The sequence below is a fragment of the Acartia tonsa genome, chromosome 10 (assembly GCF_053477335.1).
Source record: "Acartia tonsa isolate MP-2025a chromosome 10, ASM5347733v1, whole genome shotgun sequence".
Taxonomy (NCBI): Eukaryota; Metazoa; Arthropoda; class Copepoda; order Calanoida; family Acartiidae; genus Acartia; species Acartia tonsa.
Genome location: NC_137269.1, coordinates 22,157,957 through 22,174,201, shown reverse-complemented (window position 1 = coordinate 22,174,201; position 16,245 = coordinate 22,157,957). Strand labels below are relative to the sequence as shown.

The window sequence follows — 16,245 nt, the reverse complement described above, 5'->3', positions numbered from 1 at the left end:
AAAAAAGGAGAAACTATCTTTTGTTGTTCTTTAAGTATTTTTAGGTTTTATCAAATATTTTATTTATTTTACTAAGGTAAAGTTTTTGGTTCATTAAATATTTTTTGCAAATCAGAACCCTCCCCCCCCCCCCTCCAACTATAAAACATATTTATCAGTTTTCCTGATAGAAGCACCTTATCCTTTTAAATCCTGTAAAGAGTTTATTCAAGGTTAAATGATTTAAGTCAATATCCATGTAGACTTTATTTTTCTTGCTAGATATCGTGTTCGATACTCTGTCAATGCATCAGAGTAATTTTAAAGACGTTAGATAATAGTTCTTGGCTCTAAAACCAACCGCTAAAATTTGTAGTTAGAATTTGAGGAAAAAGGGTATCTAATAACTTTCTCCTGCGTTGAGACAACAACTAAAAATATCGGAGTTCAACTACCCTATCAAACTTGGTAGTTACTTGGTTCAATGCTATTATGTAAACAAGGATGCCAACACCAATATCATGACAAATTATCTAAAAAGTCAGCATGTTTAACATTATTACACTGACTTCTTGGTAATGATTAAAGAGTTGATACATTTTATAAATTGTTCCTTACTGTTACAGGAATCATCACTCAAAGTTTTAAATCGATAGGAAAAATTAACGATCATTAATCCCCAAAGTTTTATAATAACATTTTCTTATTCGTTGGCTTAACAACTTTGGAGACTTTTTTTTTGAATTTTAATAGGTTGGATCAATAAGTTTAGTGTCCAAACATTTAAACTACTAATTGTAACCTACAGAAGGGGTAATTTAGTGTATCGTGATTGGTGATGTACATCAATTTTTTGGCCATTGTCTTATCCTTTTAGATCTCTGATTAAAGGGCTAAAAAAGTGGGTTATTTTTATCCGAATAGAAAAATGATTATATGATTGCTGAAGTAAGCTGTAAAAATAGAGTTTAAATAAATCAAAATTCAAATAAATACAAAATTCTATTTTCAATATCATAAAATAAATTTTTAAATTCATTGAATAAAATTTAAATATTTAAACTGTTTTATATAACTGTAACTGTTATATAATTGAACAAGGATGACTTTTTTTTAAATAAGGAAAAGAACAACAATTACTGACTCTTAACCTTCTTTAAAGCTTTAAGAAATTTGGATTTAGCCTTACTTTCTTAAACCTTTACTAACGATGTAACTCTACATATTTTAATAAATGCAGAACGACTGCAGTTTTAGGTTTTAGATATGTTAACAGCACAAAAATTCATTCGTATGCGTTAATTTTTCTGAGGGACTTTGCATCTAAGACTATTTTTCAAATTTGTTTTCTACCAATCATTTTAATTTAAAAAAAGGGTAGTTTGGTTTTTTATAATTCAGGGGTGTATATCAATTAGTTTTCCATTGTCGTATCCCTTAAGATCCCTGCTGAATATACACCCAGCAAATAATACCTTGCTATTCCCTTGTTGCATAGGAATATTTCGGCAGTTTTTAGGCAAAAACAACTTTTTTCTGCTGCCAAAATAATAACATAAAAATTCTCAAAAATGCAAAATAAGTTTTGTTTTAGTTTTTCCAATTCTATAGTTTTGTTACGTATATGTTATTTGGAATTTTTGTACCGATGCTTTTATACAATTATGGTCGGACTGTCCATCCGTGAGTCTTATTTGTTTAGCCTCATTTTTATGGAAGTTCCCATCTTGGTTCCTTTTGTTTTAATAGACACGTAAATTTGCGAAAAAACGTTTGTATTGTCGATTCAATACAATAAAAAAATTACACAACTCAGTCGCTATTTAACCTTTTAATTCGTTTGCAAATTGTCTCTTGATAAATCTTAAATGACTATTATGACCTTTTATGGTCTCATGAACACAAATTTACAGTAATATTTTAAAGCTTTTTCAACCTTTTTTTCCAAAAAATTTCACCACAAAAATTACAGCAATAAATACTTATATTTTCTTACCTTTAAGAAATGTAATATCTCCAGTTTGAAAGTCAGCTATGTTACCCGTTACTGCAGATTCTCTGAAATAAAAAAAAAGAATATTAGGCATATCAAATCACTTTAATCGTTATCAACAAAGAATTAACTAATAAGCATGATCCCACAAGGGTTCTTGTGCGGCTGTGTATCACTTTAGATCTGATTAAATTATGTGCAGGGTAACCCTGTAGGATAATTGCTCCACTCAGGGGGGGGGGGGGGAATAGACCACCCCCCACATTGATTTTAATCCAAAATAATATTAAAAATTTCGCTCAACCTCTTTAGTCTCGTAGCACATTGTGTTCGTAACTAAGTAAACTAATTATTTATAAATATTTGTTTTTCCTAATACATACTATATTGTGTATTATTCTTTATAATTAATCCTTTCTCATTTCTTCGCCTCTAAGAAAGTGTACAAAACATTTTTAGTAGCGGTGCTATTCGTTAGGTATGTGTGTCTGTCTGTCTTTTACATACACCTGTTGTACATCAAATCTAAAAAATGTCATTCCTGTCTTATTATGAAAATTGGGCCAAAGCATATGACATATGTCTTAAGCAAGCCTAAAAGTCTTGCATATTACGTTAAATCTACAAAATGCTAAAAATACCAGTGATTTTGATAAGATTTGGCAAATCATATTATAGAAAGAACAGAACCAAAACATTACCACCGCTTATATTGTGATAATATGGCTTCGCTAATATTCAAGATAATCGTTCCCTTTGTTTAATTGTAGGTACATTAGCTAATGGTTATTTACACTTTACCTTTACAATACACATCAATGACTTTAGACATTCTTTTCTTAACGAGAATAAACTTTTAAATAAAAATGCAGCACAAAAATTATTAATAAATGATTTTAACTAGATTTTTAGATAGTTGGTTTTGTATAATCATAATATATACCATGAGATAAAATAAATAGTATCTTATATTAATTATTACATAATCAAAAAGGGTTCATAAAAAACATATTTTTATTTTATTTAGTTACTGTCCCAGATTAATTAACACATGCATATTAATAATATCAATATTAGCCTGCAAGATACTTATTTCCTTTTCCTCTCGATCTTTTAATAGACACTGAACATCTGTTTTACAACTCACTTTGTCCATTACTCCGTTATTGCTATTTGTGCTTCGATACTTATGCAAGTTGTCACCCGTGTCGATAATCTTAATCTCCCAATATTTTACTTTTCCAGAATTAAATGATTTTTAATTATGATTATAAATGACAAGTAAATGAAAGATAAATAAAATCTTCTACCATTAGCTTAACCTTATAACCCCTAACTTTCTTATATACCCCAGGGGGGAAGGGAGGGGACAATGGGCAATTAATTCAATTCAAGAGTTTTCGCTGAAAGGCCATGAAAACCAGATTTATCCAGAAAATTTAAAGAAAATTGTAAAGTGCTAATGTCTGCTAGAAATTGTGTTAATTGTTTGTTTTTTAGTTTTGTCTGCTAGATTCATTAGAAAATGCGCGGCAATTGTGCGCTAGTACCCAAAGTCAACCCTTCAAGAACACTTTAAGCTGGTACCCAATGTTTTGAGACCCTAAAATATTGAATATTCGATCCATTGTCCCCTCCCTTCCTCCCTGCATATACCCTTTTCCATGGTACGCCTGTATTAATCCTTTTAATTATACAGATATATACACTCTTAGTACCTCTATCTAAATACACACACACATACACACACACACACACACACACACAAGCAATATTTTTATATCTTAAGCTACTCTATACCTAGAAACTATAGTAATCACCTGTAAAGTTAAACCCCCTAATTTGTAAAAACCCTATTCTAGAGAGGTGATATTACCATCAAATTTTAACCTTATCAGGTTATCTACCGTTATTATTCACATTCAACGTTTTTACGGTGCCATGGCAAAGAAGAAATTTTGCTTACTAATTTTAATAAACAGGTAATTCATTATAGGGGGGGGGGGGGGGTTGTATATTGAACAGATTTTGAGGTAAACCCCAAACATATTAATATTATCAATAGAAAGGTTTAGACACTGCTAGTTAATACCCAATTATGATTTACAAAGTAATTGTGTATTGTCTCCTTTTTATATTGTTTAATTGTTTTAATTGTACAAGATCCTCTTTTTATGACAGGCAGAAATTTTTTTTTATTTTGTCCTTGCTGCGCAACTTATGAAGAAAAGAGTGGATATAATGTGTATGTGATTGTGAATATGTATGTAGATAATCTTCTTACAAGGGGATACTTCAACAAAGTTTAGAGCATTTAATCTTGCAGAGGCGCAAATATACTTTTAAAGGTACACATATAGTAGAGTAGAGAAAATATACATGTAGTATGCTACACAAAATCCCTATATATATACTCTTTTAAATACAGGGTCATATGGAAAAATGATGCCCAAATTTACAAAATACCTTCCTATTATAAAAGGCATACAAAATATTTTTAAAAATAATCTTAGGCTTTTCAAACGCACCATGAATCAAAAAAGAGAAACACTTTCTTACAGTAACTGTCAGATCGCCAGAAAACGTACTGACGGAAGATCACACATGTATTAATTATAGAGCTATTTTTAAAAGCGAAGCTTTTCTATAATTAGGGTAGGTCCGTCCGTACGTCCGTCCGTGACGGATAGCTTTTTCGTTAATTTAGGCATGATAGTATTGTCCTATCGATTTCAACTTTGCATGGTGATTCCTTTAGTAGTTATGTACGATTTAGAAAGCGTAGCAACTCTATAATCGTTACCAAAATGTCCGTGCGTCCATTTTTTATTTTTAACTTTTTAAACAACAATTTTTTATCCGATTGATCTGATTTTTGGACTATTGATTCCTATTACAATAAGGTAAAATATTATAAGCGAGGAATCTCTATAATCAAGTCCTAAAATTGTCAGTATGTCCTTAAACAGTATTCTGTATTTAAGAAGTTTTGCAACAAATTTACGTATAATTTTGTCAAAACTTATATATTTATATTTTGTATATTCAGTTATGGCATTTTACAAGAGTTAGTATTCGTTTATCATACCGTTTTAGTGCTTTGATTTTATGGATGTTGTCATCCTTGTTTTTCACTAAAATTCACCCTGTTCTACTTTTAAGTGCTTTATATGTAAGTATACATGTAAGTACAAATTACACATATTTGCATACTTATTTGAAATGAGAATTTTGCTTTGTAAAATATACTATATTATTAGCGGCGCCCCTAGACTCTTTAGACTTTAATTTTCATTATGTTAAAAAATTATTAAGGGTTTAAATTGCTTCTTTCAAAAGTATTACCCTATAAATAGCCTAAAAGCAATCTTCACTGCAAGTTAACCAACAAACAGTCCATACCGAGATAACTACCAGATAATTATGTGTACATTTTAGCTACTTTAACGTCCAATTTAATAATTGTATTTTGGGCAATTAACTAGAGGCAAGAGACGGAGCCTCTAGCATAGTAGAATTTAATTATATCTAAGCTAAATAGTGATAAGGCTTTTTTTAAAAGAGGTATGTGTTTTAGACAATTACCTAGGAACGGACCCTTCTGTATAATTTAAAGATATCTAAGATATAAAGTAGTACGGTGATCTGTGTGATTATCCAGTAACTACTGTGCCTAATTAGAAAAGCTTCAAAAAGGTGCCAAACATTTTTTTATATCAAATTTACAAATATATAAAAGACATCCCTAGAGTGTATAGGCGTAGCACAAAATATGCAGTGAAAGTATAGATAAATTAAAAAAATAGTCATTATTCTTCAAAATAAAAACTGTTACTAACCCTTTTAATTTTTTATATCTTTGACAATTTTGAAGATTAGGTAAATTAATGTTTATTAGTCCTAAAGGGGTGATCTCAATTGAAATATTAAAAAAATTAAATTTAAGAGGGGAGGATTTTTTGGCCCAAAATAAATTTGATGAGATTGTGCCAAAAAAAATAAGTTTCTTCCTAATTAAGTTTCGGGACAATTGCATAAGTATTTTGCAAATTTTAATTCTCTTAATGAAACTATTTTGTACTTTTGAATTATATTCGCTAATGTTCCATTCTTTAAAAAGAATCTTCTTATAAATATTTCAAGAGGATCATAACCGGTTTTGTATCCAGCTGAAATGAACCTGATTCGATATTTGAAATATTTTTGATCAAGTTAAAAAAAGCTACAGATCTTTCTAAACCCAGGGATATAATAATTTACTCAAACTAACATCTTTAAACACGTCATTTATTTTAAAATAGCGGCTGCGCCTAATCATCTAGGGACTATGTATTAAAATGGGGAAGAAGGGTAGAAGTGAGGGAGAAAGTCACGTAAAAATAAGACACGTGACGTCATAGAAATGAGGGAGATGAGAGAAAGAGTGGGAAAAAAAACAAAAAAACAAATTTTTATGACGTCACGAGGCTGATTTTTTAATGACTTTCTCCCCCTACAGAGAAAGAAGGCAAAAATCCAAAAACCACCCTAAGGCCAATCTGAAAATAAAAAATAGCATAAAACCATTCCTATACATATGCTAAGCTTCCTTAAAAAGGATAGTCCAATCAGTGCAGAAGTTAATGAAAGGATCAGTCGTACAAATCTTACTACTTTATATGCTTAAAACTGGGGGATTCATTATTATTCGTTCTACAAACATTTTTAACATTATTTACATTCGGGCTACATATTACAAACTGAAGAAAAACTATATAACTAAAAATCTGTAAAAATAAGGAAAAAAGGGTAAAAATACTGGTATGTAATTTATGTAATGTTGAATGACTAAGGGATAAAAATTGTTGAATAAAAATATAATCAATCTATTTATCCTCAACAGGTACAAATAAGTCCATAAGAAGCGAAGTAATACACTTTCTTACGCTTTTTTTTACAGATTGATCTTGATTTGAATAAATATATAAGGGGTGTTATAAAAACCATAACAGGATCATTATGTATGTTCCATGAAAAGTAGAGACTAATCAGTTGTTTAACTGGCGGTGATGATGGGTATATTATTTAAAGATGTTCAGACAAACTCAAGTTATAAAACAGATACACTTGAAAAAAATGATTATGTAGTGTATTGGAAAAAAATGTACAGCTCACTTGAATATTTTAGCATTAATATTCAAGCTACTACAGAATTTATTTATTTTACTCATTAAAAAAAGCATGAATAGTTATTGTGTTATAATATTAACTAAAAACAATTTTAAAAAACATTATTAAAGAAGCATTATCCTATTAAATAAAGTAGTCAGTTTTTTTTCTGTAAGTTAAGATTTCGATAGCTACTAAACGATTTGAGTTCTCCAGTCCAGGCATGTTTTTAGACTATTTTATTTCTTCATTTCAGTCTTTGAATATTTTTAGGCTATCATTCTGCCTTTCGCTTCCCCTTCGATATAGAGCCCCTAGATAATAAGGGCGCAGCCGCTTGTATAGTAAATAGTAAATGAAGAAATATCGATATAAAATATCGATATAAAATATCAAAATTTTATGTCAACATATTGGATGTTAGAACATTTTAAAATATGTCTGTTTGAAATGTGCTTCCATTTTTTTGTACTTGTTAGAAATGATTATGGTTTTACATAATATGAATAAAAAGATGATTACAAATATAGAAAGTGAAAATTATCATAGGAATCTTATGTAAAATTAATCAAAGATTATGGAAAATGGAGAAATAAAAAAATACTGTTCCTTAATAAATTAAGTAAAGGTTTTTTTTACAAGAATATTTTTTGGGATTTTCTATTTCATTTGTCAACCTGCTCCACAATAATCAACGTCCGTCCATTTATCATTTTTCATATTGTTGCTATCTATGAGCTTTGCGCTACCTATGGATTTAATTATTTTTTTTAAAAATAAGACTTACCCGAGTTTATTTGACAATGAATCAAGAAGAGGAAGAATTCCTCGGGCAGGCTGTTCTATTAAACTACATATCACACTGTTTGAAAAATAACCAATCTAAAAATAATAATAATATAAGTAGATATATTCTAGTCAAAATTCTGAAAAGTTAATTAGAAAATACTAAGATCTGCCTTTTTTTGTGAGGGAGAGACAGACAGATACAGTCGCACTGTTTGAGAACCGCCTTTTTAGATAGTTGCAATAGAATACACATTATTGAATTGTTAGATAAAAGGTTATGACAATACGCCTTTGACAAATGGAAAAACTATTTTTCTAGTTAAAAACCACATTGCAACAAAAGTGGAATATTTCGAATATTTCCAAAGTCAATCTGTTTATCTCAATAAACTCCTTTGATCCTAATTACCTGGGACCATTGAAGACCTTCAGCAATGATTTCTTGTTGTTCTCTCCTAAAAAAAAATTGAAAAATCACCAAATTTCCTTTTTTCTGTTTTTTAATTATTTAAAAAAAATTAAATATCTAACTAGGTCGATACAAATATGCCTTAAACATTAGGGTGGGTTCATATCGGAATTAGACAAAGCGGGGATATGCAACAGATAAAATTAACCTTAAAAACATTTCTGACCGAAAAAGAATTTTAAAAAATTGAGTTTTAGAACACGACCTTTTAAAAATATAATTCATTACTTATTAGTATGCAAAGACGACATTCAAATTTTTTTTGAATCAGAACTATGGCTTCATGGTGCTCCCTAGAAAGGCCTTGAGGAGCTGAATCAGGAACTTTTGTCCGTTTCAAAATATCTCGTTCCTAGCCTTAGAAATCACTAAAAAACCAAAAAATTTTAAGGTTTATTGAGAATTGTACAATTTGTAGAGGTTTTTTAAATTTTCTCAGGCTAGGAACGAGATTTTTTGAAACGGACAAAAGTTCCTGACTCAGCTCCTCAAGGCATTTCCAGGGAGCACCATGAAGCCATCGTTCTGATTCAATAAATTTTTTGCTCCCATTTACAAATAGCTATACAATTGAATGTCTGGTCGTCAGCGGTTTTAAGACTTAGGATAAATTTTAAATCATCCAGAGGTGTATTATATCTATATAAATTGAGTGCAGATCCCCGCTTTGGCCTCAGAAAAAAAATGTCCAAATTCGACCCACCCTATTAAACATTATATACAAATAAATCCAGTAGTTTATTGGTTTATAATGAACATCCAGGTAGTGGAAATTAGGGGGGTTAAACAATGGATTTTTTTGTTGTTGTTGTATAAATAGCAATTTTTCTCAGAAAGATTCGCATTAATGAATCTTAAAGTGTACTAACCTAAATGTCCAATCTACAAATACTTGTTGTATCTTCTCGTTGGCAAAGTTTATGATGAAGTTCTCAAAGCTGTTGGTCTCGAAAGCCTCGAACCCGTAGATATCCAGGATGCCGAGTGTATTGTGCTTCTTGTGTGTCTTCACCTTAATTAATATTACTTACATAATAAGGATGATAACATCTATAAGCAAATCACAAAAAAATCATGGATAGGAATACGGGCAAGGAGCATTTGTTAAATCAAGAATATAGATATATTGGAGAAAAAACCACGAAACCTTTTTACGTATTTTTATCTTCTTTTATTGTAGTAAAATGCCTGGCAGACCGCCGGTCATAGCAAATTAAATGCTCATTAATATAGGGAATCTTCACAAAAAAACTGTCTATCTTGCAGATAAAATGCGTTATCAAATGACTGACTGACGGACAGACAAAGTAAATTAAAGAGTAGCTTCGCTACTTAAGAAATATACAATTATGTATTTCTAAAGTTAACCATCCATTTATGATTTGCTATAAAAATTCCATTGAATGACTGAAAATTAAGTTGTTTGAGTCTCGGCCTTAATACAAATAAACTTATGACAATATGAATGATTGTTAACACCTTTACAGTATTAACCTATTAATTGATTAAAGTTTTGATGCCTCCTATTTATACCAGGCATGATAAAAGTCTCGCCTCATATGGACAAGACAATCACACTTAAGTTTAATATTATTTTAACTCCATTAAATTAAAAAAAGTTTTTGGTTGTTCTTCTCAGGATAAATGCCGTCATCTTTTATCATTCATGATTCGTAAATATATATGGTGTGTCTTTGATTCCGCATAAAAATATCGTTTACAATTTATGAAATAAAAAAAAGAAGTTTAAAAATACAGATTGACCCACGAAAAAGTATTTTTTAGCATCTGCAGCCCATATTTATCAACAAATTATTAAAAAATGTATATATCCTTGTTCTCTATAGATTCCACATAAATAGATATAAAAATATTTTTTTTTACATCAATTAACAGCTGAGATTTTTAGAGCTAAAGTTTTGAAAAAGTAACTGAGCAAAAAGTAACTTTTAACATGAAACGACTTTTTTTTAGCAAAATTAAGGTAAAAATTATTTTTTGTTACTAGCAGAAACTTTATACAAAAATGAAATAAAAAATTTAGGTTTTAAGTTAAAAGCATTTTTTTACACATATTTTTTGAGTCTTTTTAGTTTAATGATATTTATAAAAAACTTACTTATTAGGCAAAATTGTTTTAGATTTAAAAACCAAATACATCTTTATGATTATAACAGGAAAATTGTTTTTGTTTCATAATCCTAACTTTAATAACAAAAAAGTTATAAAGAAAATAAAATTACAATGAAATGATTTTTTAGTCTAAAAAGCTTAATTAACCCCCTATTAAATGATTGGATGTCAGAAAAGGGGGCGGAGCAACTGTCATAATTAATCCTTTTCATAATTAGGGGTAAATGAATAACCTAAAATTTGCAAATAATCAATTCATTCAGTTGTACTTTTTGCCATTAAAAATTGATAGTTTTTGGTGGAATAAAAATGAAATAATTAGTTAGCTTGTTTTTCTTTGTATATCATTATTCAGTTACTAGAAAAACATAAAATAACCATCCAAAAATTATGAGAAACAAACAAATTCTTTTTCTCAGTCACTTTTTCAAAACTTTAGCTCTGAAAATCTCCGGTGTTAATGGAGGTAAACAAATATTTTATATCTACTTATGTGGAAATCTATAGAGAACAAAAACATATACATTTTTTAATAATTCTTTTATAAATATGGGCTGCAGACGCTAAAAAATACTTTTTCGTGGGTCATACTGTATATAAAAAATATTGACATTGTTAAATTAAATCATAATATTAGTAAAATGACAAATTTCTAAAAGAACTACATAGCATAATGTTAGAACATTAAATTTGCCAATGAATTTGATTTATCGAGAAATCAATCTAGCACCCCAATTAACAGATTGATGTACAAAACAATGTATAGATTAGATGAGCATATGGCACAGGAATATTTACTAAAATTTCCGCTGTCTATCTTTAATAGAAGCCGAGAAAATCACGTTTCTTTCATAGGCTTACAGACTGACAGACAGACAAATTGAATTAAGGAGAAGTTTCACTACTCAAGAAATATTTGGTAAAAAGCAACTGTCTTGCAAAGATCTCTGGCTATTCTAAGCATAAATTTTTTATATTCTTTATATAGTAATTTTAATGGCTAATTTAGTGGGAGAGAAGGCACACCAATAAATGCTAATATTAGAGATAAAAAATGGTTGAGTGGTCTCACAGGACATGGGGACAGATTTTCAAAGATTTCTTTTAAGAGAAATCATTTATTTTTTATTTACTTTATGTCATCTTTGTTATCTATTATTCCAAGGAAAGAAAATAATTTAACATTTCAAGATTAATATTGATTAAAATCCTTATATCTGTATATTTCTTTTGGCAAATAGTCATATTCACAAATATTATTTGAATATTAGAATTTAAAGACAGTAAAAACAAGAAAGTCCTGTAATCGATGAGATCGTAGCATTTAAAAAAATTTGCCCACTCAATTAAATTTTTGCGTATAAAAAAGACCTAAAAACAAACTATACTCATTTTAATTCCAAAGGCATACAACTTTAAAATCTCCTTATCCCTACAAATTTTAGTATTTGTGGTTATGTAAAAAGTTCAAATAGTTATAAAAGGATTAGGGAAAAATAAAATATTTCTTTTTCAATCCAGTACATTAAAACAGGATTGATAATAAGGGGAGGGGGGGGTATAAGTTAAATAATCTTCCATAATCACATCCCTTGAAATTAAGACATGGTAGGTGGCGCGACATTGGACTGTAATTATGATAAGCCCTGCTGATGTTTATAAACACATTCTCTCATTTGTAGGCTTACATACTTTGAGGTTGATATAAAATTAATCTGTATAAAGTAGTAGTGTCCAAACTTATCCATAAAAAGTATTCAACTGAACACAGTAATAGTGTCTGACTGATTATGACGTAACAAAAAAAAATTAGCCAATGAGAGGCCGTTATTGACCAATGGTAAAATTTATAGTGGCCTCTCATTGGCTAATTTTTTTTGTTACGTCATAATCAGTCTGACACTATTACTGTGTTCTATTCAACTGCATAATGGGTAATTTTGATTATCATAATTACCCATTAATAATTAACAAAAAAAAATTAGCCAATGAGAGGCCGTTATTGACCAATGGTAAAATTTATAGTGGCCTCTCATTGGCTAATTTTTTTTGTTACGTCATAATCAGTCTGACACTATTACTGTGTTCTATTCAACTGCATAATGGGTAATTTTGATTATCATAATTGTTGCGTACATAAATTTATCGTTCAATGTCTTATCCCTTAGGATCTACATGTGAGATGATGTTGACTTTGTAAATCAACGCAGTAGATGAAAGGGTTTGATTTATTGGTGTGAATATATTGGACTGGAATACGAATGTATGATTTACTACAGAATCATCATTATAAAATACAAGCTGTGCTCATGGACAAAAAAGCCCAAAGAAAATTCTAACACAAAAATAAATTGTATTTTGGGTTAAAAAACTTAATTTGTTATGATAAAAATCCTTCCAAATGCAATTTCAATATAAAATCGACAAAGAATTTGGAATTCAATTGTACTACTATGTGAAACTAAGATGCTGCTAATAATTTAAAGTGACAAATAGCTTGTTCTATTTCTCATAAAATTGATTAAAAAAGAAAAAAACATGTTTAGTAAAGAAGTGCTTTTAGGCGCAGCATCCAACTTTCTTGATTATTAAGCACAGTGTGAAATGGCGTGATGAAAAGGGGAGCTTGAAATGACAAGTTAACATTTAAACCAAATGTTAAAATCTAACAAAATTTTGTTATTTAATATCAAAAAGAACACCTCAAAATTTTTGAAAATCTTTTTTAAATTGAGTCATTTTATATATATTGTTAGTCTGTCCGTTTGTCTATCCTCGCACGTGTATCCAGAAAATTCTTTGTGATAAAACTACCACAAATTGTGCCAGATTTAATTATTCAAAGTGAATAAGACGAAAGCAAAACAATTGTTTATTTAGTTTGATTTAAGATCTTTAGATATTCTAAATATTTACAAGTGAAAAAAATACTTAAAGACTTAATATAAAAATTTATTACATGTTTTTTTAGTATGAGGAAAATGTTAAAATATTTAGCTAGAAGATTTGTAGAATCTTAATGGTAGACATTTATTTATTCCATTAAGAAGTCAGGAAAACTCTTTTTCTCTCCATCTCTCTTCTTTTCTATTTCTTTCTATCCCTCTCTCTTTTTTATCTCTCACATTGATTGTAATATTTATGAAAAACAAGATATTTTTTCATAATATTTGTTTTTATAATTTGAAATATTCTTAATAATAACCTTTATCGTAAAAGCACTCTACTGTGTAAAACTAAATTTAGATGAAAGCAATGTAGGTTTTTAAATTTATGAAATCTGTCGATAAGCAAGAGAGTTTAATTTGATGTAAATACATAAAACAGATCTTTATTGAGTTAATATATTTATATATATAATACCTTTAAAGCCATTTGTGTGTAAAGTATAAGTAAATAATCTGTATTATTTGATTAGTTTTATTAACTAGCCAAGTAAATAATAATGTAAATAATATTTACCTTTATAGCTTGATTAATTGTATTAACTAGCCAAGTAAATAATCTTGTATATAAAGTTCTGCAAAGTCTATCACGACCATCAGCGGCCTCTACAGCACTCAACTATAATTAAATATTAATGTTAACCCTAGTAAATGAGAACTATTCTTTAGTCTTAAGTAAAACATATGTCTAGTCTTAACTATATTGTAATTACAGTATTTTGATATTTGCTTCAAACTATATTCTACTGCAATGGTGGATAGATCTGGAGACACGAGTTCAAGACCCTTACATTTAGCATTTTCTCAAGCTGCAAAACTCATGGAACGGGTCGTTTTACGGGCTACATTAAGAAATACAGAATGTCCGAAAAATGACATACGAAAAACAATCTATAGACCAGATGCTTCAATAGCAACCGAGAAAATCTAATTTGCCCATAATAGGGTTACGGACTGACTGACGGACAGAGAAAATAAATTATAGAGTAGCTTTGCTAAGATTACAATATATAGTTATTTTAAATATTCTAACTGATATTTTTAATTTTTTAAACCATAATATTTTTTTAAAATATGCAACAAGGATGGCAACATCCATAAAAGCGAAGCACTGAAACGGTAGGACAAACGGAAACTAACACTTGTATAGTGTCAGAACTGAATAATCAGAATATAAATGTATAAATGTCGAAGCAAAATTGTAAGTAAAATTGTTGAAAAACTGCTTGATACAGAATAATGTTTATGGACATACTTACATTTTTAGGACTTGATTATAGAGTTGCTTCGCTGATAATATTGTACTTTGTTGTCCCAGAAATCAGTATACCAAAAATCAGATCAATCGGAAAATCAAATCACATAAAAATTTGTTGTTAAAAATGTAAAAAAATCAACATGTTTAAAATGGACGTACGGACGTTCTGGTAATGATTATAGAGTTGCTACGCTTTCTAAATCGTACCTAACTACTACAGGAATCACCATGCAAAGTTTGAAGTCAATAGGACAATTTTAACATGCCTAAATTAGCGAAAAAAGCTATCCATTACGGACGGACGGACGTACGGACGGACCGACCCTAATTATAGAAAAGCTTCGCTTTTAAAAACTGAAGACTTACCTCTGAGGTGACAATGTCAGAGTTGATATTTATTGTTCTGGAGAGAAGGGCAGATTTCAAATCTACAGGGTTCCCACCAAGTAAATCACAGCTTTCATATAATTCTAAATTATAATTAGTTAAAACCTACAGGGTGTCCACAGACAGAGTAAATCACAGCTTTCATATAATTCTAAATTATAATTATTTGAATCTACAGGGTTCCACCAAGTAAAGCACAGCTTTCATATAATTCTAAATTATAATTGGTTAAAACCTACAGGGTGTCCACAGACAGAGTAAATCACAGCTTTCATATAATTCTAAATTATATTTATTTGAACCTACAGGGTTCCACCAAGTAAAGCACAGCTTTCATATAATTCTAAATTATAATTGGTTAAAACCTACAGGGTGTCCACAGACAGAGTAAATCACAGCTATTATATAAATTTAAATTATGATTATTTGAAACTACAGGGTTCCATCCACCAAGTAAAGCAAAGCTTTCATATAATTCTAAATTATAATTAGTTAAAACCTACAGGGTGTCCACAGACAGAGTAAATCACAGCTTTTATATAAATCTAAATTATAATTATTTGAATCTACAGGGTTCCACCAAGTAAATCACAGCTTTCATATAATTCTAAATTATAATTATCTTAAATCTACAGGGTCCCACCAAGTAAATCACAGCTTTTATATATTTCTAAATTATAATTATTTTAAATCTACAGGGTTCCCACCAAGTAAATCACAGATTTCATATAATTCTAAATTATAATTAGTTTAAATCTACAGGGTCCCACCAAGTAAATCACAGCTTTAATATATTTCTAAATTATAATTATTTTAAATCTACAGGGTTCCCACCAAGTAAATCATAGCTTTCATATAATTCTAAATCATAATTAGTTTAAACCTACAGGGTGTCCACAGACAGAGTAAATCACAGCTTTTATATAAATCTAAATTATAATTATCTAAATCTTCAGGGTTCCACCAAGTAAAGCACAGCTTTCATATAATTCTAAATTAAAATCTACAGTAAGATATACATATAAGTTTTCCGGAATTTTAATGTTAGGGGGAGATTTGAAATCTGCATCAAATTTTAAGGATTTTTTATAAAATTCGTTTTTTGTATAATTCTTTATCCAAAAGCGGAAATGCATTTTAAGTT

At 29.3% G+C, this 16,245-nt stretch overlaps 1 protein-coding gene across 5 annotated transcripts in view; it reads right to left on the bottom strand.

The window, feature by feature from the left end:
- Positions 1-16,245, bottom strand: part of LOC145329647 (unconventional myosin-Ia-like) — a 104,341-nt gene that overhangs the window by 15,939 nt on the left and 72,157 nt on the right. For all 5 annotated transcript variants that reach the window (XM_080173982.1, XM_080173983.1, XM_080173984.1 and 2 more), the window contains 6 exons: positions 15,081-15,184; positions 13,974-14,075; positions 9,248-9,390; positions 8,319-8,364; positions 7,908-8,002; positions 1,976-2,037 (listed from right to left, as the gene is read on the bottom strand). In XM_080173982.1, the coding sequence (XP_080030108.1) occupies positions 1,976-2,037; positions 7,908-8,002; positions 8,319-8,364; positions 9,248-9,390; positions 13,974-14,075; positions 15,081-15,184 (552 nt within the window). The remainder of the gene's footprint in view (positions 1-1,975; positions 2,038-7,907; positions 8,003-8,318; positions 8,365-9,247; positions 9,391-13,973; positions 14,076-15,080; positions 15,185-16,245) is intronic.